This window comes from Myodes glareolus, chromosome 26, assembly GCF_982192425.1.
Source record: "Myodes glareolus chromosome 26, mMyoGla1.1, whole genome shotgun sequence".
Taxonomy (NCBI): Eukaryota; Metazoa; Chordata; class Mammalia; order Rodentia; family Cricetidae; genus Myodes; species Myodes glareolus.
In genome coordinates this window covers 23,214,811-23,236,912 of record NC_142051.1, presented here as the reverse complement: position 1 = coordinate 23,236,912, position 22,102 = coordinate 23,214,811, and the positions used below count along the sequence as shown (strand labels likewise).

Here is a 22,102-nt window from a genome sequence, read left to right as displayed (position 1 = left end):
ATAGCTCAGGATTTATCCTTCTGACTGTACTGTATGGTGGCGTTAAGCACCTATGCACATGATGCCACTGTCAGGTTGCCTGCAGAGCATTTTCATCTTTTCAGACCGAAACTCAGAACCCATGGGCTCAAACTGTGTTTTTACTCCTAGCCCTACCTCCGGCAGTTGCCTTTCTACTTTGTGTCTCTGTGGCCGTGGTTTCTCAAGATACTTCACAGGAGTGGAATTGTCTTTGTTTGTCCTCTTATGACTGGCTTGTTTCGCTTAACGCAGTGTCTTCTATGGTTAGTCAGGTGCTGGCGTGGCAGAATTTCCTTCTATAACGTTGCATCATCTTCCACTTTGTGTGTGTGATGGTTCATGCACACATCGGTGGGTTGGTGAGGGTTATCTCCATTTCTTTCCGTTTATAGCACAAATTTTAAATATTGATCATGTGTCTTTCATGTCAAGGAATGGAATAGTGTGAATGATGTCTCTCTTTGGTGATGTTTTCAGCGCCATTTGAGTTACTGTTTTTGATGCCTGGCTTATCTCTGAGAATAGTCTGACCTTCTGACCTGATCTAGACTGGCACACCTGATGAGGTAGCTTCATTTACAGGGCCTGAACTAAAAAAGTGGAAGTCTACAGCCTGGTACCCGGTCCAGGCTTAAAAGGTAAAGTTTCAAATGCAGCTTTTGCACCGTTATTCTTTGAGCCAGTTTTCTCTCTTTTGATGCCAGTTTGCTTTTCTTTCTGACTATGGACATTATTTGTACAGGGGCATTTAATGCTTTGTGTTTGGGCCCCTCAAATTGTGTTCCTTCCTTAGAACACGTGAAACTTGCAAATTGAATGTTTGCATAATCAGAATGAATGTAGGCAGTGTGTTAGTCTGTCTCTGGAGTGCCTAATCTGAAGGGCTCGCTTTCTGAGCGTTTAACTCATTGAGTTAAACATGATCTCTTGGTACGGATTTAGGTGAAAATACAGTAAAAAAGATTAGATATTAATCATTAATCATTCTTAACATAATAGTTTGACCCATCGCTCTTACTCAAAGAAATAGTTGTGACAGTAAGGCCTGCTGTTGCTCTGTGGAGCAAGGACATTTTTGTGTAATTAATTGATCAGTTTCCAGTTAAGGAAGAAGGTTCAGCTAGAGCCGGTAGTATTTACCAGCTGTGCCTGTGACAAAATTCCCTTTTACCCCCAAGATGCTCACCCAGCCTTCTGTTTCCCAGGTGACATTATTGGAGTCCCAATTCACAGAGTAATTAAAAGCACACTTGAAACGTGAATAGCTGGTCTCTCTTCAGTTTTACCCAATTCCTGCTTGTTAGGATAATGCAGATGCAGGGGGATTTCTGGAATTGTAGTGAATTTTAAGTTTAAAGTTGTTAAGCATCCCTTGGCCTGTAAGAACGCAAGCCAAGAAATATAAGGCATATATAAAACCAGGGGGCGGGCATGTGTGTGCATATGCATGGAAATGTGTCTGTCTGTGGCTTTTTATTGTTGCAGTGACTTCTGACATTGTTTAGCTAAAAAGCAGAACTGTTGGGCACTTAGAGTTTGGAGGTTTCCATCTGCCGCTTTTTATTGATGGAGGCCATGTAATTGGGTCCTCCGTCAGGGGAAGGGGAGCTCCATGAACCTATCCTGTGAAATGAAAAGTTTGGGGCACCCCCAGACCCTGAGCATAGTTCCTCTTTGGGATACCCAAACAGCAAACCTAATTTATTGGCCATTTTTTTTTGCCTGTAAATCTAAAGTCGTCGGGGCTGGAGAGATGGCTCAGTGGTTAAGAGTACTGACTGCTCTTGCAGAGGACCTGGGTTCAAGTCCCAGCACCCACATGGCAGCTCACAACTGTCTGAAGATCCAGTTTCAGGGGATCTGACACCTTCACACCAATGCACATAAAATAAAGTTAAATAAACCATAAAAAATATTTTAAAAAAAATCTAAAGTCGTCTTATATACCTTATGAATTTTATAAGGTTAGAAATGTTAGAAAGATATATTGGGAATTTGGTTGTAGTGATATTCCCTAGGATGTTTTTCAGCTCTCTTCCCCATAACTTCAGTGATGAGTGAATTATTTTAAAATAGCATAGCTTGAAATATTATTCTATTTATTCTTTATCAATAAAAATTCAGGAGTCAGATGTCAGGGTAAAAACCTGAAGGATCAGAGATGCAGAGAAGCCACCAGTCCTCCCTACCTGCTCCATTTCTTCCTCCAAAAGGAACAAGATTCCCTCTCTGCCCTGCCTTATGACTTCCTGTCCTCTCTGTCTACAGTCCTCCAAAACCTCTGTGGTTAATTTTGGTTTGCTAATGGCTAGCTCCACCCTCCGACTTCAAGCAAGCTTTATTTGTCAGAACACAATCAAAGTATCACACAACAATAGCTCAAAGACGTAATTTTCCTAAACGTTTGCTCTTATTAGGAAAATGTCCCTGAGGAAGAAATGTCTGTGACCCACCTATGTGGACCTATAAATCCAAAAAAGGTCTGCATCCTTAAGTATTTTAGAAGGTTTGTAGAACTAGGGACTGGAGTGATGGCTCAGCATTGAGAGCATTGGCTGCTCTTCCAGAGGAACTGGGTTTTGATTTTCAGCACCCATATCGTGACTGATATGCCATCTTTTTTTCCAGTTCCAGGGAATCTGGTAACCTCGCTGAGGCTCCACAGGCACCAAGAACACATGTGGTAAACACGTGACACACATGCAGACCAAACATCCGTATACATAAGATAAAATAATAAGATTTAAAAGTCTCATAAAAAGTCTCTAGAATGACATTTGAAGGGATCATCAAAGCTGGTAGGAGTTTGGGCCTGTCTGGCTTTAGACCTGACCACGAAGTGTAGTGACTGCCACTGTAGAAGTGTCGTCCTGGACACGTGTGACGTTTGCAGAGCACCCAGGTTGATAGTTACTTACCTTCCCTAAATGTCGCCCTGACTAAGCAAAAGAGCCTGAAGTTAAAAGGCTCAGGAGAATGTTACTTTTTTCTAATATATATTGAAAAATTAGTTGTGCTTGACTGTTACCTGAAGCTGTATTGAATTACCTCTTGTTCATTAGTATTGCCTGTCTGACAGGTTGACCATCTAGCCTCAGTCTTTCATGGTTCCTTCTTGTCTGTTCCCTTGAGGATGCAGTACGACTTTGTGGTGGATGAGAGCCGTTATATGTTCTCCCCGAATACAGTGTGGCGGATACAGTGTGAAGGGAGAGCGGATTGTCTGGATGCTTTTCAGGGGTTGATACCATGCGGGGAAAGGGCTGAGATGTTTACGCCCTATGCATGGACATGGGTTCCTTGTTTTCTTGCAGAATTCACTCCTTCCCCATCTTCTGGACCAGAGCAGGTGCGTCAAGCCCAAGCCTCTTTGGTTTGATGCTTGGGAATAAGGAAGTAGTCCCACAGGGAGGGGGAGTTGCTTGGATCTTCACAGTCTCTCCAGCTTCTGAGTCCTTCTTCCCTTTTGCCTTTGGGGACTTGAGATGGTTTGGTTCTCCATGCTTTTCTCTAAACCATGGATGCACAGTTCTCTCTATTTTTAGTTGGCACGTGAATCCGCTTCCCTTTCCCTGCTCTGCTAGGTTAGCCGTTCATCTGCTCCTCGCATGTCTTTACATTAGCTGCCATCTTATTCTATTGCCTACAAGTTTATGTCATGATGTTCTGCTAAGTTCTAAGGTTCTAAGGTTATCATTAAACCTATTTATTTTCTGAACCATAACTCAGGTTCCATGCAGAGAGTTCCTTTGCTGTTTTGTCGTCATTGGCTGACAGTGCCTCTTGTATGCTGATTTTTTAAAAGATTTTATTTATTATATGTACAGTGTTCTGCCTCCATGTATGCCTGCATGCTAGAAGAGGGCACCAGGTCTCATTGTAAATGGTTGTGATCCACCATGTGGTTGCTGGGAATTGAACTCAGGACCTCTGGAAGAGCAGCCAGTGCTCTTAACCGCTGAGTCATCTCTCCAGCCCCTTGTGCGCTGATTTGACAGAAGAGTGTGTGCTTTAGGCTGTTAGTATAACAAGTGGCGTTTTACGAATGGCTTTCATAACGACAGTTCCATTGAAATATCATTAAACCTGTAGTCCTGAAAAATGAATCTCTGGGTGAGGAGGCAGAGACTGAAGGAACTGCCTAAGGTGTACGGTAGACGAGTGTGGCTCCAACTCAACCTGTTCTTGTTGAGATTTGGGGCTCTGCTTGCAGAAAGCTGCTCTTGGAATTGCTCTTGTCATGTTGCAGTGTGCTTCCATCGGGGGCCCTCACACTGGAGATAGCAATGCTGTATTTGGAAACTAAGCTTCGCCATGTTCTGAAAAAGTTCTATACACTGACTTGTGTCACTGGAGCGTAAGCTCTGGAAGTAGTCTTCCATATGCATTTGTTACATAAGGGACACCACACTATCATGGCTTTCTAAGGACATGACAAACTGTCCATTGTGTCATCTAAGGCTGATTCCTACACAAACAAGCATTCTTGCAAAGATATTTACCAAGAAATATGGCATATGTGTTTGCTTGCAAAACCTGTGGAAATGTAAGGCCCACAGGGGATCAGTCTCTTCACACAGGGTTTGGAGTTGGGGTTCTTGTTATATCATAGGATCTCACTGTAAGGGAATGACATTCACTGCAATTTCCATTATCTCTGAAATCAGAATATCCAGTATTGAGTATCTTGCCTCGTAATTTATGTATAGAACATTCATTTATTCTCAAAACTGTGTTTGTTGCACATAAGATGTACCAGTCATGTAATTTCAGCTTCCCTGTCCTCACCATTTTGAGGTGCGTATTCCACATTAATTCTCAGACTTCTATAGCTGTGAATCCCAGCAAAGAGTGGTTGGACACTGTAGTAGACAAATATCTTTGAAATTGGTAGATTTGTCAAATAGAGTGAATTGAACTTATATTATGTTCAAAAATAAAATTTCATCCTTAATAGTGCAGATTTGGTTTTGTCAACCTACAAAGAAAGGAATTTTCTTTCATCAGAATAAACATGTATATTGCTGTCAATAAATTAAAAAACTCATATCAAATCTGTGAGCCAAGGTTTGTGGTGAATTTAACAAGAAGTCGTTAATATTTGTGTAGCATACTGATATTATAATAAAGAACTTGCTTCAACTGAAAATAAAGGTTTACTTCATGTCCTCTGTTGTCTTTGAAACGGTTAGTATAGCCAATAAAAGATTGTTCATGCTTCTGAAAAAAAAAAAAAGTTCTATATGAAGTAATGCTACCATTGGTCTAACACACGTTCTTACCGAGATCTGTGAAACTCAGAAGAGTTTCGGACTAGAAGCACCGTATTGTTTTTCCTAACAATCAAAACAAACAAACAAAACAAAAAAAGGCCTAAGATGGTGGCGCAGGGCCAGGAAGGGCTTTCTGTCGGAAGTGGCTGCCGAAGAGCTTGAGGTCGACTCTTAAAGCCAGAGTGGAACTTGAGTTGAACTGGAGGGGAACAGAACGGAGACTGTTCGTGAAAAACGTGAGACTTCAGGCATTCATGTAGACGTTAGAATAGCCTTGACCCAGCATTTATGTGGGGGCTGCGGGGAGTGTTTGTGTATGGAGGCCAGGGAGGAACGGCAACTCTCCTTGCTCCTCAGGCACCTTGTCTCTGGAGGCAAGGTCTGACCTAGCACTTGAAGTTTGCACACAAGGCTAGCCTGGTCAGCCGACCACAGGAATCCTCCTCTTTCCACCATTCCAGTTTGGGGATTCCAGATGAGTCCTGTCACCCCTGACTCTTCTCCGTGGGTACTAGGGAACGTCGTCTTTGTCTTTGCACGGCAAGCGCACTAATGGCTGAGTGAGTACCTTTCCCTACCCCCAATGGGACGTTTGCTCCTAAGACAAACTGCGCTATTCCTGTTTGTGCCGTGGTCACGTGTTCCCAGTTCACCCCCGCCGGTGGCCCGGATGTGTTCTCACAATGTCCTTGGATGCATTATACCCTGATAGTGATGCAGTCTTAGTAACTTACCCCTTTATTACAGGGGCTGCACCGTCTTTGATGTAGGTCCTTGTAGGACGGAAATTGAACCTGGACTTCATGAAGGCCATGCAATTGCTCTCCGCTCTACCACTGAGTTCTCTTTTTTCCATAGCCACCAAGAAATTGCAAATGAAAACACCTTTGAAATAGTCCCTTACTTTGGCAAGAGTGGCTACCCTCAAGACATCTTGGCTATCGGCAAGAAATCTGGCAACAAATACTGGCAAAGGGGTAGGGAAACAGGAACCCTAATTCATTGCCGACGGGAGTAAACTGGCATGGCCATTGTGGGGACCAGTTTGGTGGTACTTCAAGAAATTAAAGGGAGAAAAACCATATAAGCCAGGTAGGCCACTGTTGACTGTATACATACATAAAGGAGTCCATATCCTCCCAGGAAGACCCTTGCACACCCATGTTTCTTTCTGCCCTATTTACAATACCAAAGGAATGGGAACCAGCGTAGATGTCCTTTGGCAGATGAGTAGATAAAAGAAATGTACACACACACACACACACACACACACACACACACATTGGAATTTCATTTAACTTTAAAGAAAAAGTAAATTATGGAAGTTATAGGGAAGTAAATGATTCCTAAAAGTATAATAAATGATCTGATTCGAGCTGAGAATAACAAAAACTATATGTTCTGCCTCATGCGGAAGTGAAGTACATGTGTGTATATAAATGAGTGTGAACATGAATAAAGCCTAAACCAGCAAGGAGTCAAAGAGAGATAAAAAAGTAGATGATGAGGGATTGCTGGGTGGACAAAAGGACACAGGAGACAGGAAAATGGAAAGTGGTCTGTGATATAAGCTACAGGCAGGGATCAGAGGGCCAGGGCTGGGTGAGGTGAGCACGGAGGAAAATCTACTAAACGTATTTTTTTTTAAAAAAATATCTTGTACAGTAATGTAAAATTAAACAAATACAAATTTACAAACTCCATTTTTTATTCTGAGGCAAAGTTTGTGAGTTGCCCAGACTGATGGGAATGAACTCTAGGTCCCAGGAGGGTTTGAACTTGGGGATGCTCCTGTTTCAACCTCTCAGCTAGGACTGTGAAGGGTGAGCCCGCACACCCAGCTGGCAGGGCGTTTGTGACTTGTCCTTGTGGTTCCATTTATTTAGCACTTTGGCTTGGAGCCTAGGTAGGTATGTCCTAATAATCCAGTTGTCAGTTTGTTGTTGGCGTTTCTGTCCTGCCCGGTTCCCACAGTCGTTAAGTCCCAAAGAATCACACAGAGGTCTACATTAGTTATAAACTGATTGGCCTAGTAGCTAAGACTTTTTATTAACTCTTATAACTTATATTAGCCCATTCTTGTCTATGTTAGCCACGTGACTTGGTACCTTATTCCACAATGCAGTCACATCTTGCTTCATCTCTGGATGGATCTCGACGGCAGACTGCAGAATCCTCTTCTCAGAGTTCTCCTGTTCTCCTTGCCCCGCCTCTACTTCCTGCCTGGTCACCCCGCCTATACTTCCTGCCTGGCTACTGGCCAATCAGCATTTTATTAAAAATAATACAAGTGACAAGATGAAAGACCATTGCCCCACAGCATCAGCTGAATGAATAATAGACCTGAATTCTTTTAATTCTTCTTCAAAAGTATTTTTATTATATTCTCAATCAACCAAAATTTCATCGTGGCACCATACAACTTCTTAATCCTGGAAATCAGATTGGAACCTCTATCTTCATTTTCTGTTTCACAGTGATTTGGAAGAGAGTTTTTTTTCATTCGTAAGTAAATTTGCTTTTAGCTGGGAGGTGGTGGAATACACCATTAATCCCAGCACTCATGATGCAGAGGCAGGAGGATCTCTGAGTTCAAGGCCAGCATAGTCTACAGAGCGAGTTCCAGGACAGCTTGGGCTACACAGAGAAACCATGCCTCAGAAAATTCAAAAGAAAAAAAAAAGATGAAAAGAAAAAGAGAAATTGGTTTTTTAGGACAAGGTGCTTAGAATATAAAAGTATCTGACTTCTGGAACTAACTGTTCAACTCTCCGAGATCCGCCTGCCTCTGCCTCCCAAGTGCTGGAATTAAAGACGTGCGCCACCACCACTTGGCTGATTTTTCTCTTTTTTTCTTTTTTTAAAGAACTGTCACGAGTTAGTGAGTTGATTTCTAAATTTGTTTTCTACAAAAGCCATTTGAGAAACCTCTGAATTACTGCACCTTTGTGCGGGATTGAGAACCTCTGTCTCTTATTTCAGGACTGTTGGCCCAGGGACAAGTGGATTTGTTGGTTTACAATCTAAAGGAACTTCAAGTTTCATTTTGAGACCACACAGCGTTTTGTTTTTAATATTTTTCTATTTTAAAGTGAGCATATTTTTACTAGCGAAAGAAAAGCAGCAGTAACCCTATCTTTGCACACAGCCGTCTGCCATCCTCTCCCGCTCCCTCCCCTCCTCTACTCTCTTTAACCTTAAGTAATAGTTTTTTTTTTTTTTAAAACATTCTAAAGAAAGGCGTTATTTAACTACTGGTTATTTGATAAAGGCGGCAGGAAAGCAAGTGAGGTATGAAGCCATGCGGCGTGTTACCCATGTCCCATTTAAACCACCTCCCCTTGAGTGATTTGAAATGGAAGGCACAGTTGTGAACACCGAGGGAAGGTATGTAAATGAATGCTTCATGCTTGCAATTCTTAGGCATATAATTTGATCTGAACAGTGTAATGTGAAAGGCATATTATTATCATTCTTTAAAAGGCTTGGCAAAGAATGCTATGCAACAGTATAGTCCATGAACTGTTAAAATGAAGACAAATTAGCTCAACTTTCTGAAGACATTTTGGGTTTTTTCCCTCCCTCCTTCCCTCCCCCACTTCTCTCTCTCTCTCTATTGTAAAAGTCTTATTTTTGTCCTTCCAAACTGACATCAGGAACTGTGGGTCCTTGTGAGACAGACTAAAACCCGATGATAATGGGAGTTTGGCTGTTTAGACAAATCTGAAATTTCAGTTACAAAGAGGAGAAACCACATAGTGAGCGTGTTTGCATCTAAGGACTGTTTTCCTACTGAACGGCTGTTTCAATGCCTGGCTGGACATGCGAGTCAAGGAGACCTGTTGCCCTCGCAGTTGCTTCAGACCGGATTGAGTGTGTGAGAAGAAAAGACCAGCCGTGGTCGGCTAAGACTGCTGCTCAATTCAGGGCCGGTCAGTGTTTCCCGGTAGTTGAGTACCCTTTTCCCCGCCTCCTCCTCGTGGGCCCTGCTTTCTTTTCACTAGGTCAAATCATGGCGGACTGCAGGGAAGCAGCTATCGCTACCCATACATCGTCTGCTTCCTCTCTTACCTCCGCAGACTTGACTCAAAAATGTAAATAAACCCTGAGCTGAGCGGACATACACAGGTTGGTTTCTGGATAGCTAGGGTTTAGAAATAGATATTATATGTAAAGTTTATGTTTTATGGCCACTTTTTGTTGGGAAGACACATTTTATAAAATTGGTGCGCTCAAACAGCAGAACGAGCTGGCTTCAAACCATCTTCTAGGACTGGGTTCCTTCCCTGGTATCCAAATTTTCTCGTGGACTCCCAGCAATTGTATGTTCTGTGAAGAGTTCTTCTTCTGCACTTCACTGGTGTGTCGTGTGTGTGTGTGTGTGTGTGTGTGTGTGTTAGTGTGTTTGCTTCGGAAGGTGTTCTTGCTCTCTTAATGAGCCGTAGCATGGAGCCAAGAAACAGTCAAGGTTTATGTTACACCTTGAACTTCTGTGTGTGTTCACCTCTTTTTTGAATATTGTTTTGGGTCAGTCTATACAGTCAGTACCAACCCAAAACATGGAAGGATGGAGTAGTATACTGTGATAGGGTAGAGATCTTCTTCCTGCATTTCCTCTTGCTTGCCTCTGTCTCTCTTCTCGGCCTGGTATTTCCTGAGCAAGTACTGTATACAGATGAGTATGCATATGAGTTTGCACGGACCTGGCGAGGCAAACATGCATAGCTGTCTTGTTCTCGGGCTGTGTAGAGAAAATCACTTCATAATGCAGATTGTGAATGCATTCTGATGTAACTTATTTAACAAGAACTAACATTTTCTTAGGCCGTACAAAGACTTTTAAGCATTCCGTGTAGTTACCAACATTAGTCTCAAATGAGGAGCAACTTCTTCCTTTTGCATTACTTGAACCTAAGGTAGAAATAACTTCAGATCAGTGTGGGCTCTGCAGAGGCCTGTGACAAATACAATGTTTCTCGTTCCAGGACCGAGCTCCAGTAAGGGCAGCTATTGCATGTTGCTACAGACTGAGTTTTGCACCCCTGGATTTATACACCCTAAGTACTGAGAGAAGGGGCAGAGGGGAAGAAGAGAATATGAATCCCAAAGATGCACGCGCTCGATGACAAGACCGTGCCAGCTGCAGGGAGCCCTCTGCATGCCAGGGGGAGAGGCCTGAGGAGAGCTCACACCTCCTTGTGCTTTCATCTTGGACTTGCAGCTTCCAGAACTGCAAGAAAATAATCGCTGTGGTTTACCTCACACCTATGGTATTTTGTTTTGGCGGTACTGGAAACACTATTGCATGTGCTTTATTGTGCTCGTGACTGGGAAGGCAGTCTCTCATATTAAGCATCTCTGCAGCCACCAGACCTCAGTTTTAAATTGTTTGTTCATGAGGGGGGTCTCGGTGTGCATCCTAAGCTGGCATCTGACTTGCTGCTTTGTACCCCGGGCTGGCCTTGAACTCCGTGTGCCTCCTGCTTTTGCGTCTCCGTACAGTGCTGGGATTATAGGCATAGGATGCCATGCCTTGTTTATTAATTGTGCTGTTTCAGTTCTTGAACTGATTTCAAGAGTCATGCCTTTTCTTACCCCGCTTCCTTTATTAAGCAGCCGCGTGTTGAAGGTCTAAGTGACGGCTGTCTTACACCTTAGATGTGCCTTTCTTCACATTCTCCATAATGGTATATTATATACAACACCTGCTGTGTTTGCGACTGCCCCAGTTGGGAACAAGCCTGGTATCAGAAAGCAGTAAATACCGTCTAGTCTAGTAAGTGCCGGTTCCAGCCAGGTTACTCTGCATTTAAGTCACAGTCCTGTTGCTTATTAGTGACGTGACTCAGGCCTGTCCTGTGGCTCCCTCCAAGTCTGTGCAGAAGGGTAATCAGGGCCCGCGCATGGGGCTGAGTGATTGAGAGTTACGCCCCGAAAACCCCTGCAAACACCTTGCTGCATCTATGTGACATAACTCAGACTTGGTTGTTCTTCCTCTATGTTAGCTATTTTGAATAATGTTTCTCTAAACAACTGTTTTCTTTTAACTATCAGTTAGTCTCATCTTTATGATCATCGATGGTATAATTCTCAACCATAATCAGATGGCTGTTAATACAGAGATTCAGAACCAGCTAATGTACAGAGGTTAAGAGACGCTGGGGTGCGTAGCTCTGAAAGGGACATCGGCGTCTTCCCCTTCCACACAAGGGCTAGGGGTCATGGAGGAGAAGAGGGTGGACAGATGATGCGCCGGACAGACAGCAGAGGACATCTGTACGGCAGTTTTCTGGACAGGACAGTTACACACATGAGCTGACCGACGGTAGCTGTCGCTGCCAGATTAAGACGGACACAAGACCGCCACAAGTTCCAGCCAGTCAAAATTCATAGAGGGGGCTGGGGCTCTCACAAAATCCCTCAACATTTTCTTCACATGTGGTCCCTGAGCCCGCGTTCCTGTGAATACATGATATTGGGAGGGACAAGTGGTAGGGGGCACGTAGGCGGGGTTGGAGGGGAGGGAGTGGAGGTGACTTGGACCAAAACCTATTATATTCATGGATGAAATTCCCAAACAGTAAAGCTTTGTCAGTTAATTTCCTCCCTTCAGAAAGAAGGGCACACAGAGAGTTTAAGGTTACAGGATAAAGGTGAGCTGAAGACCCAGCATTAAATGGTGGGTATGTTGTATACGACTTAGAGAAAATCGGGCCGAAGCTTCCCATTTCTTTTCCTTTAATGTCTAGTCACTTCCTGTGTAATAGGACACGGTGTAGTTTGTTCTGACATCACCCTCTGGGATGGGCCTGCGGACCGGCATAGGTCCCCTATGCAAACTTCCTGGGCTTTATGTGCATCCCTGTTCGTCTAGGGTTCTCTCTCCTCCATCCGTCAGAGGGCTGCATATCCAAAGAAGGCCGCTGGAGAGGCGCACTCTCTGTGGTTATGTTCTTGGTCTCAGCATGGGTCTAAAGTCTGGGACAGGGAAAGAAGGGATTCAGCAAATGTAGCCACATCTTTGCATCTGCCGAAAAGCGAGGATTGAGAACATAGTTTCTTCTCCTGTTACAAAAGACTGAGAAACGCAACTTTAGGGAGAAACCTTTTGTTTGGGTCACGGTTTCAGGTTACATTCCACTATGGTGGCGAAGTCACAGCAGCGCTTGCGAGAACGTTCAGTCATCAGTCAAGAGCAGAGGACTCTGAGTTAATAAATGCTTGCTCTCGGCGCTCTGAAACAGTCCAGGACCTGCAGCCCAGGGAATGGCGCTTCCTGCGGTGTGAGGGTCTCCCCACTCTCATAAAAATGAACCCCCACAGGAGTATCCCCGGCCCAATCTAATCTCCAATGCCTTGATTCTGGATTGTGTGAAACTGACAGTTTGGAACTCTCAGCGAGACTGGGAAGTAGTCGTAGATTATTACGTTGCGCGTTCATTCGCTTAATACTGCCCATGTACCTTTTAGGCTGTAGCCTCTATGCTAGGTGCAGGTTTACCCTCTCCGCCAGTTGTGGTTTAAACTAAGTAGGAGTACATATTGGGACGAATGACCGCTTGGATGAGGTCCACCCATCTTCAGATGAACGTGTGGAAGGTCCCAGAGAAGGGGTTTAGACAGGAACGTTCCTCGGGGGAGTAAGCGGAGAAAGGCTGAGGAGAAGCCGCATAAACCCCAAACCAAAGGGCAGAGATTTGGGCTGTGCCAGCAGGGTCCCTTCTCTGTGACCATCTTCCCTGAGTAATACTTACCAAATGATGGTGTTCTCCCAGTAACTCTGCCCAGAGGAGCCAGAAGCCATTTGGTTTTGTTTCCAGCAGCATCCGTGTGACGGCAGACTGACGGCTAAGCTCCCGTGGATTCTGCACCGTCATTCCTCCTGCCCAAGTATGTATACAAATTATCCTGCCAGTGGGTTTTCCACATATTTTTGAATCCTCAGCAAAACATATGGGCTTGGAGGAATCTCGGCATGTGGCTCTCAGCCTTCAGGGCTAGCGGCTTAACCTTCTCGGTCCCCCACAAGGGCGGTTCTCAGTGCTTTCCCCAATGTTCCCACCCAAGCTGACTGAGACTGGGCTTCTTCTGTAAAGTGTCAGGGCCCCTGCAGCTGATTTTAAGGCTCCCGCTTGACTTAGATCTGATCGCATCCAGCCGGTGTGGTGGCGTGTGACACGGCGGTGAGTCACAGTGACGGCTTCCACTCTGAGACGCGTGATGCTGGGCGTGCCCTCTCTGCACGCCCCTGCTGTGTGCGACAGGCCGCAGGTCCCGTGTGTCCTGAGAGGCCTCGGTGAAATTGCCCAGGGGAACGCTGACAGAGGTTCAGAAGGCCTTTCTTTGTACAGAAGGGTTTTGTTTTATATTTTGAGACAGAGGGGGAAATTAATAAGCAAACATTTTATAGTGAAGTCATTTAATTTTTTTACACTAAGGTCTTGGGAAATATTAAATTGACAGAATATTCGTTGTTATTTATTTATAATGGTTCCTGTTTCTTTAGGTATTGCTGAGTATGGACCAAAGGACCCTAACTCAACCTTGGGTGGGAACATTAAATTGTGTGATAATATGGAAGGAAGGAGGGTTATAAAGGGTGTGTGAGCATCTGAATGGGACATGCAGTATACTGTCTGCTCTCGGCTTGTTAGGGGGGCTCTCAAAGCCAACCCTGGGGATATTGTGAGACCCTGTGTCAGGGGGTAAAACTGTTGAAAATGAAGGAATTGAAAAAATTGTCATCTAGTTTTGTGTTTGTGTGTGGACAGTGTTGTGTGAGTGTGTGGAGACCAGAAGTCTATGTTGGGGCGTCTTCCTGTCGCTTTCTACCTTAGTTTTAAAGCTTTAGGCTTTCTGACTGAACCTAGAGTTCCTTTAATCTGGTTGGACTGTCCAGAAAGCTGGCGGGATCCTCCAGCTTCCTCCCTGCCCCCACCCCGCACACCAGCATTGCTGTTGCAGGTGTGTGCCTCCACACCCAGATTTTATGTTGGTGCTGGGGGCCCCGAACGCAGGCTCCCGTGCTTGTTCAGCAAGTGCTGAATCCACTGAGCCATCTCTCACAGAATCTGGCACTGTAGGACCGGTTGCCTCTCAGTGAATCAATATGAAGTTCCTACCCTGTGAAGAACTGCACATGTGTGGGTTGATTTAACAGAGAGGTAAAGTGTGATTTCCAGTTGAAACGCATTGGCCACAAGTCTAGACATTGACGCCCATACCAGTATTGCTGTTGCCATGCATACAATGTTGCAGTATTGTATGTTGCAATGCATACAGTATTGCATATTGTTTATGCGCACAACAGTGTTCTTGGCAGTTGCAGTAATCATGACAGTAATCACACTGATGGAGTGCTGTGTGTCTGTCACGTTGGATGTCCCCTAGGTACGCTTGGTTTACTCATCGCAAGCACTGGGGACGGCTGGTGCTGTTTCCATTTAAGATAAGAGGAAAACCGAGGCCTTGGGTGGTTGAGTGTCTGAGCTGCTAGAAAGTTCAAGATTAACTGTCAGGGTCTAGATTTCATCACCAAAGATTAACCAAAGAAAGGCTGTGTGTACTGGACTGTTTGGACGCCTCTTTGGAGGCCTTTGCTCTCTTCAATGGCTTTGAGCCTTGCTGCTTTGGGGGCGGAGCTATCCTTGTGAGAGCCTTATGTTGGCTTTCCACGGTACCTGTTTAAAAGCCGCCATAGCTGGGTCTGAGTTGGAGTGGCCGCTACACATTGCATTGTTTGTTAGTTTCTTCTTCAGGTGTCTCTTACCGTGAGCAAGTGCTCACTGTGTTTCCTCTGCACGGTGTGACTCATGGTGAGGAATTTATAGGTTGTAAGTATCCAGGCTTACTTACCTCCCAACTGGAAAACCCTGAGACAAGGCTCTTCAGGTTGGAATGTTGCTGTGGGCAACAACACACGGCGTATGAAGTATGCAACACCGAGGAGAGGGTTTTCACCTAAAACGCGTCTTGTTCTACAGTCTTGACCGCGTTTAGTAACTTAGGCGGAGGAAGACATGCCAGTCGGGGAAAGAGTCAGTCAGATGTTGCTGGAAAACGCCATTAGCAAAAGTATGTTCAAATGTAATTGCATAGTTAATACCGTGCCTGTCGGGACTTGCTGCCGAGTAACCTGTCTGAGCAGTGAAAAGGTCGGCAGTGACCTTCCTCCACATTCGTTCCTAAAATAAGGCAATCCGACCTGATGGTTTGTGTCTGAGATACCAGCCCTTGGGAGGCCGAAGCAGGAGACTTGCAAAAACTCAAGGCTAGCCTGAGCTAGCAAGGCCCTGCCTCAAAAATGGACAGCTAAGGATTAAATAAATAAATGGGCAAGTAAATAAGCAAGCTTGCTGAAAATATGAATCTGAATCATTTTCAAAGGAGATTAGCACTAATGTAATTATAGTTAGTACCAGCTAATTAGAAACACTATAGATTAATACCATTGAAGCCTAAGTATCATCTTCCTGGCCCAGGCGTTCGGGACATGTTTGGAAATTTCTCCGCGTTTTTATTTAGTTTTCTTTTTTTTCTTCTTCTTCATGTTTCTTCTAGGATTTATCCTAAGCTTCCTGTGTATGTTAATTCTCCTTATCCGTTTTCTGTTCATCACAAAAGGGTGTAGTCATCGCAAATGGTGGAGACTATAGCCAGGGCTCTCTGCTTTATGTGCCTGTATTGTCCAGGTCAATCTGGATTCCTCTTGAGAGCTTTAGTCCAAGGCGTTTCATCTGCAATATGTCCTCCGGGTCCCTCTGCTTCCTTACCTTGTGTTCCACCAGTATTGCAAGGCCCTAAGTTTCCCGTTGTTGAACTTTACTCTTAATGCTAGTGAGAGTAGGGGTTGTCTCTCTCGTTACTGTGTTTCTCCGTGTTTCTCTCCTCCATCCAGTGAGCATCTGTGTTTGCTCTAAGTCTATCCATAACCCATGCGATTGATCTTTGATCTCCTTACTTTCAATTCACTGCTACCCTGTATAACCACAACCCTCTTGTGTAGCTATTGACGGTCCCCATTTTACAAGGTTACACCCTAATGGGTATTGCCCTGGATTTTCTCTGAGTAGTTTATACGCTAACTGAAAGGTACCAAGGAATTCAAATGGGAAAAATAAGTTGGCTAGCGATGAGGAAGGAAGATTTAGCAGTGAATCATAAAGAATGGAACTGGCAGATGCTCGTAGATGCTGTTAACCTACAATGGTGAAAACAGTGTCCCCTGTACATTACTGTAGAGAGACCAGTGAGACCGAACGGAAAGTGAAAAATATACTCGTGTATAAAGATGGATTTTTTTTTCCCTTCGAGACAGGGTCTTACTATGTAGCTCTGACTGTCCTAGAACTCACTGTGTAGACCAGGAGGGCCTCGCACTTACAGAGATCCACCTGCCTCTGGCTCCCAGGTGCTGGGATTAAAAGTGTGTGCCACTGCACCCCACTTGGCGGTACCATTTTGAGTTGAAGGTAAAGAGATGAACGGAGATCCTTTGGGTGGCCTTGAGGCGTGCTGGGCTTTTATGGGCACCATTGCTCCCACAACCTCCCACCAGTACCACAGCTGTGGATTGTTCATGACAAAACAGTTATTATTGGGGGGTGGGGAAACCCATATATTCCAAGATCGTTATATAATGATTTAATTTAACGAATGTGATAGCAGACATTAGGAACCATGTGGTTGATTAGATCTTTAAGTTGGAAACCGTGGCATAAAACCACAGGAGAAAATGTCTGACAGTTAACAAGGCAAAGGTAAGCTGGGCAGAGACCCTTACCAGACGTGATACACACAGGGAGGGACGTCTTCACATCATACGAAGAGCCTCTTAGATGCCCAGAATGTGAATAAATAGTCGAGAGGATACTGGGTAAGAAAATCAAGATGTATAAAGCGATTCCTAAAGCCAATAAAACTGTGACAGAACTTCACCCTGCGAAGTGACAACCATGATGATGACCACGCAACCACAACTACTATTTTACCTTTCTCTGAACACTTTAGGGAAATAATGCTCTCAATGGACCTCACTTAGCAGGGATATTTAAAGAGCTGTGGGACTTGCAGATACCTCCAAATATTGAGAGGAGGGGCTATTTAGCTACACAGACAGACAGGAGTGGGCAGATTGTCTGTAGTCACGGTCTGTGCTGTGCACTGGCCAGGCTCTGTGCTGCACATGAGGAGAGCATGTAAGCACATTCCCAAGCGGGGCTCCCCTCACCTGCTTAGAGAGGACGCTGTGGGAAGGTTTGCACCACGTGAACTGCAGTGGAAGCTCAGGAAGTGTTTTCTTTCTCATCTCTGTTGTTCAAGGGTTTTTATAATGTGGGTTGATTGACTGAGTTATTAGGGGAGGTGTCACCTTGTTGTTTAAAAGCTACCCAACTCAAGGCTGTTATTTTTGTTCAAACACGCGAATAGAGTGTTCTTACGATAGAATATTGCTTTCAGGACTTTAGCCCTGAGATCTGGTGACAGGACAGTGAGCGGGGCTGAAGTATTTGTCACAGAAGCGTGAGATGTCAGTGGTAGAGAAGGCTGGTTTAAAAATGGAGACGAGTGAAGTTTTGTTTGTTTTCATGTACCAAGTGCCTGGCACTTGGTACACAGAGGTGTGTGTGTGTGCACAGTGGCCCAGAAGAGGACCTCACATGGGTCGCCTTTGCCCTTCTCCACCGTATTCCCTTGAGACAGTATTCCTCGCTGACCCCAAGGCTAGACTGGCAGCCAGCAAGCCCCAGCACCCCTTATGTCTCCAACACCTCACAATGCTGGAGTTACCGGTGCTCATATGACTGTAACTGACTTTGTACATGGGTGCTGGAGACTTGAACTCAAGCCCCCGAACTTATATAACATGCACCCTTGCCCACCGAACATCCTCCCAGCCCCAAATAAGATTTCTGTTTTTCAGATCCTTTGTCTCAAATAGAACAGCTTAAAGATTTTTAGAATATCTGTAGACAATAGATCTGGACTGGTTACCAACCGGTTCTCAAGAGTTTGTAAAGAATCACATAATCAATCCCTTCTGAAAGCTGCCTGAAAGGTGGGGTGCAGTCTCCTACGGAGATGCCAAGTGTGAAGGATTAGGTGCCAGGCAGCAGGGAAAAGGATGCTCTGTGGGAAGATGCACGGAGTTCTGATGGGGTTAGCTTTGTCTTTGCGGTGTGACTCATCTGGGTGATCCATTGTCAAGCACATACTGGATGCTTCACTTTAGTTTTTCATTTGCTAGCGGTGGGGGCGGTCTGCAGTTATTAGGGGGGGCAGTGGAGGAAGGGGGAATTGAAAGGTGCCGAGTCTCAGAAAATAAGCATGAACAAATGGACATCCAGTGTTCAGAGAGGCCATGGCCACCTGCCTCTCAGCTTTGGCTTCTTTCCTCTACTCACCTGTGATTTAGAATTCTGACTTTGAGCTCCCGATAATAATCTTGGGAACTTTTGCTGTCGCTGTTAGCAGAGCGGAAGACCACAAATGGGATTACTCATTCCTGGAACTCGCTCTGCAGACTGGGCTGGCCTCGAACTCGCAGAGATCCACCTGCCTCTGCCTCCCAAATGTGGGTCCTGAGTGCCGGGATAAAGGCATGCCCCACCATGCCTGGCCCTCTCCCCGAATCTTTTACTGTCTCTTTTAAATACTTTATTTATTCTTATTTTATGTGCATTGGTGTTTTGCCTACATACATGTCTGTGTGAGGATGCCAGGTCCCCGGGAACTGCACCTACAGACAGTTGTGAGCTGCCATGTGGGTGCTGGGAATCGAGCCTGGGTCCTCTGAAAGAACAGCTGAGCTATCTCACCAGCCTGAATCTTTTACTCTTGCTTGTTAGCCTCCTCTGTGCACTGAAGTGTTGGTATTGCTTCAGTGTGCATTGCTGTTGTGTTGGACAGGTATTTATTCCTCGTGTTTATCAAAAAGAAGTCTTCAGAAACTTTAATAATACGTAAATAAATCATATAAAATGGTGATAGTTGCTTCCTTCCTGACCCTTGAGTGAGTCCTGTAGTCATCTGAGCTGTTTTGTCGCCCAGCGCTCTTCCAGAACATGGTAGAGGATGTCCCTGTCTTGAGTCTGATTTTACTCTTGAATGTTGTTGGTATTTTGTCATTAGCTCCGATAGTCTCTGTTGGTTTAAGAAAGTCTTCGCGCTCGCACACACACACACACACACACACACACACACACACACACACCAGTTTTGGCCATGCATTGATGTTCCAAGCCCTGTAACAGCTTTCTGAGCTTCTCAGGTCATTTATTGTGTTTCTTGGAGATGAGAGAATACACCTTTCCAGTTCTTGCCGCAAGAGCTTGCAGGCTAACCTGTGGGTCCTAGCAGAAGCCACTGGTCTCCTGGCTTGGAGTTGAGGGCAGCAGACTCACAGCACAGGATCATACTTTTCCTCACCCCAGTCCTCAGCGGCTGGTCTGCTGAGCCGCAGCTCAGTCCTACCTGTATTAACACTCCGCAACTCTCCAGAAGGATCTAGATGCTCTCTGCCATCTCATTGGCTCTCTGGTCTGTTGCCAGACTCCTCTCCATCCAGACAGATGTCTTTCCAAGTCTCCCTGGTCCACTTTGTCTTTGAATTGCCCTTGAGAAGCTAGCAGCTCCTTCCCCTTCACCACGTTCTCTCTCCCCGTCTCCTCGTGGCTTTTCTTAGTTAACACAGTGACCTGTTCTAATCCTGTAGGTAGATCCTGGTGTTTCCCTGCCATCCTGGGTTTCGGTCAGTGTCCTAATGCCTTTGTGGGCAATGCCTATAGACATGAGTTTTTGGATCTCAGAGAGAAGTGAAGGGGGTTAGCGTTCGGGTTTGATGTGTGCTCTGAGCGCTCGTAGCCAGTGTTGTAATAGCATAATGGATAGGGATTTGTCTCGGTTTGGTTTCCTTGTGGCAGGTTTGGAGACAGATAATCGCTGCTGTTGACTCAACTCTTAGTAATCCTCTAGTAAGCATCTTCAGTGCGCTGTTCTCACCATCTGAATTCCCCTTTGTCCAGATGTGTACTTCCAAATTATACCACCCTTGAAGTTGCTAGTTGTTCCAGAGCCTTGGCTCCCACGTGAAAATACCCTTTCTTTATGTCCCTATAGGCAGTGTGAAGGTAGAAAATGACCTTATCGCTAACACATACACACACACACACACACACACACACACACACACACACACGCCTTCCTTACTGAACTATAAATTCCATGCTTATAGTGTTGCCCTCTCCAGAGTGCCATGTTGAATGAATGGTAGACAATGGACGAGCCATCTCTTTGAGAAACTTGTCACTGGTATTTAGAGCTTTATGTTGTCCTGGGTGAGACTATAAATGTGTTAGAATTTAGGAGACAGTATAATTTATAGGAATGGAGTATATATATATATATATATATTGCTAAAAAGGAATCTCTTTTTTGTATGAGTGTAATTTATGACTACGTACAGATTTTCTTTTGTTTTTGTTTTGATTGCTTATTTGGTTTTTGTTTTTCGAGAAAGGATTTCTGTGTGTAGTCCTGGCTATCCTGGAACTCACTCTGTAGACCAGGCTGGCCTCAAACTCAGAATCTGCCTGCCTCTGCCTTCCGAGTGCTAGGACTCAAGGTCTGCGCCATCACCATTCAGCTTCATACAGATTTTTTTTTTAATGCCAGACAGTGTGCTTTTAAATACTGTAAGGCATTCTGCTACTTATGTGGGGCACGAAATTGAGACTGTTCTCTCTCTCTCAGTGCTTAGATGAGTACGAAGACGACGAAGCCGGCCAGAAAGAGCGGAAACGAGAAGACGCCATCACACAGCAGAACACCATTCAGAACGAAGCTGCGAGCCTCTTAGACCCAGGCACTTCCTTCCTGTCCCAGGTGAGCGTTTAAGATAACCAGGAAGCCGCTGACTATTTGAACAACTGTATTTAAACCGCTCTTAATAATCTTTCCAGTCCCATCTTGGTAACATCCGTCTGACTCCAGCATTTCCTGCGGGTTTAACCACCCATCTCTCTTCTATCCAGACTTACTGACTTGATCGTTGTTTGCCGCTAGGCTGACTTTTGGATTCTAACTGCACTGAAGAAAAAATGTGACCTGGCTTCCCCAGTCAGCTGTTCAGACATGATACAGTGTTATGCAGAACACAGTACTGTGGTAGTGTCATGTTAAGAGTTCTCAGAAACACTTGCGTTTCTGTACAGTTTAAAATACGTTAGGAGCTTTCTTTCTGCCATCTTCCCGTGCCACCACCATGGTGCGCATGAATGTCCTGGCTGATGCTCTCAAGAGCGTCAACAATGCAGAGAAGAGAGGCAAACGCCAGGTCCTCATCAGGCCCTGCTCCAAAGTCATCGTTCGGTTCCTAACCATGATGATGAAGCACGGTTACATTGGTGAATTTGAAATCACTGATGACCACAGAGCTGGGAAGATCGCTGTGAACCTCACAGGCAGGTTGAACAAGTGTGGAGTGATAAGCCCTAGATTTGATGTGCAACTCAAAGACCTAGAAAAATGACAGAACAATCTGCTCCCGTCCCGTCAATTTAGCTTTATTGTACTGACCACCTCAGCTAGCATCATGGACCATGAAGAGGCAAGACGAAAGCACACAGGAGGGGAAATCCTGGGATTCTTTTTCTAGAGATGTAAAACAAAAATAAAAAGCCTTTGTGGACAAAAAAAAAAATACATTAGGAAATAAAACCTAATTCAGTTTCTCTTTAGTTGTTTACTTTGATGATGAAACAGTCACCCCGTAAAATAGCTTTTGGATGCGCCTCGGGACCCAGAATCCA

General features: G+C 44.8%; 1 protein-coding gene and 1 pseudogene across 1 annotated transcript in view; both read left to right on the top strand.

Annotated features, from left to right (window-relative positions):
* Pawr (pro-apoptotic WT1 regulator) overlaps nucleotides 1–22,102 on the top strand; it is an 86,164-nt gene that overhangs the window by 34,898 nt on the left and 29,164 nt on the right. The window contains exon 3 of the mRNA XM_048418337.3: nucleotides 21,045–21,176. Coding sequence (XP_048274294.2) covers nucleotides 21,045–21,176 — 132 coding nt within the window. The remainder of the gene's footprint in view (nucleotides 1–21,044; nucleotides 21,177–22,102) is intronic.
* Nucleotides 21,188–21,995, top strand: LOC148117771 (small ribosomal subunit protein uS8 pseudogene; annotated as a pseudogene).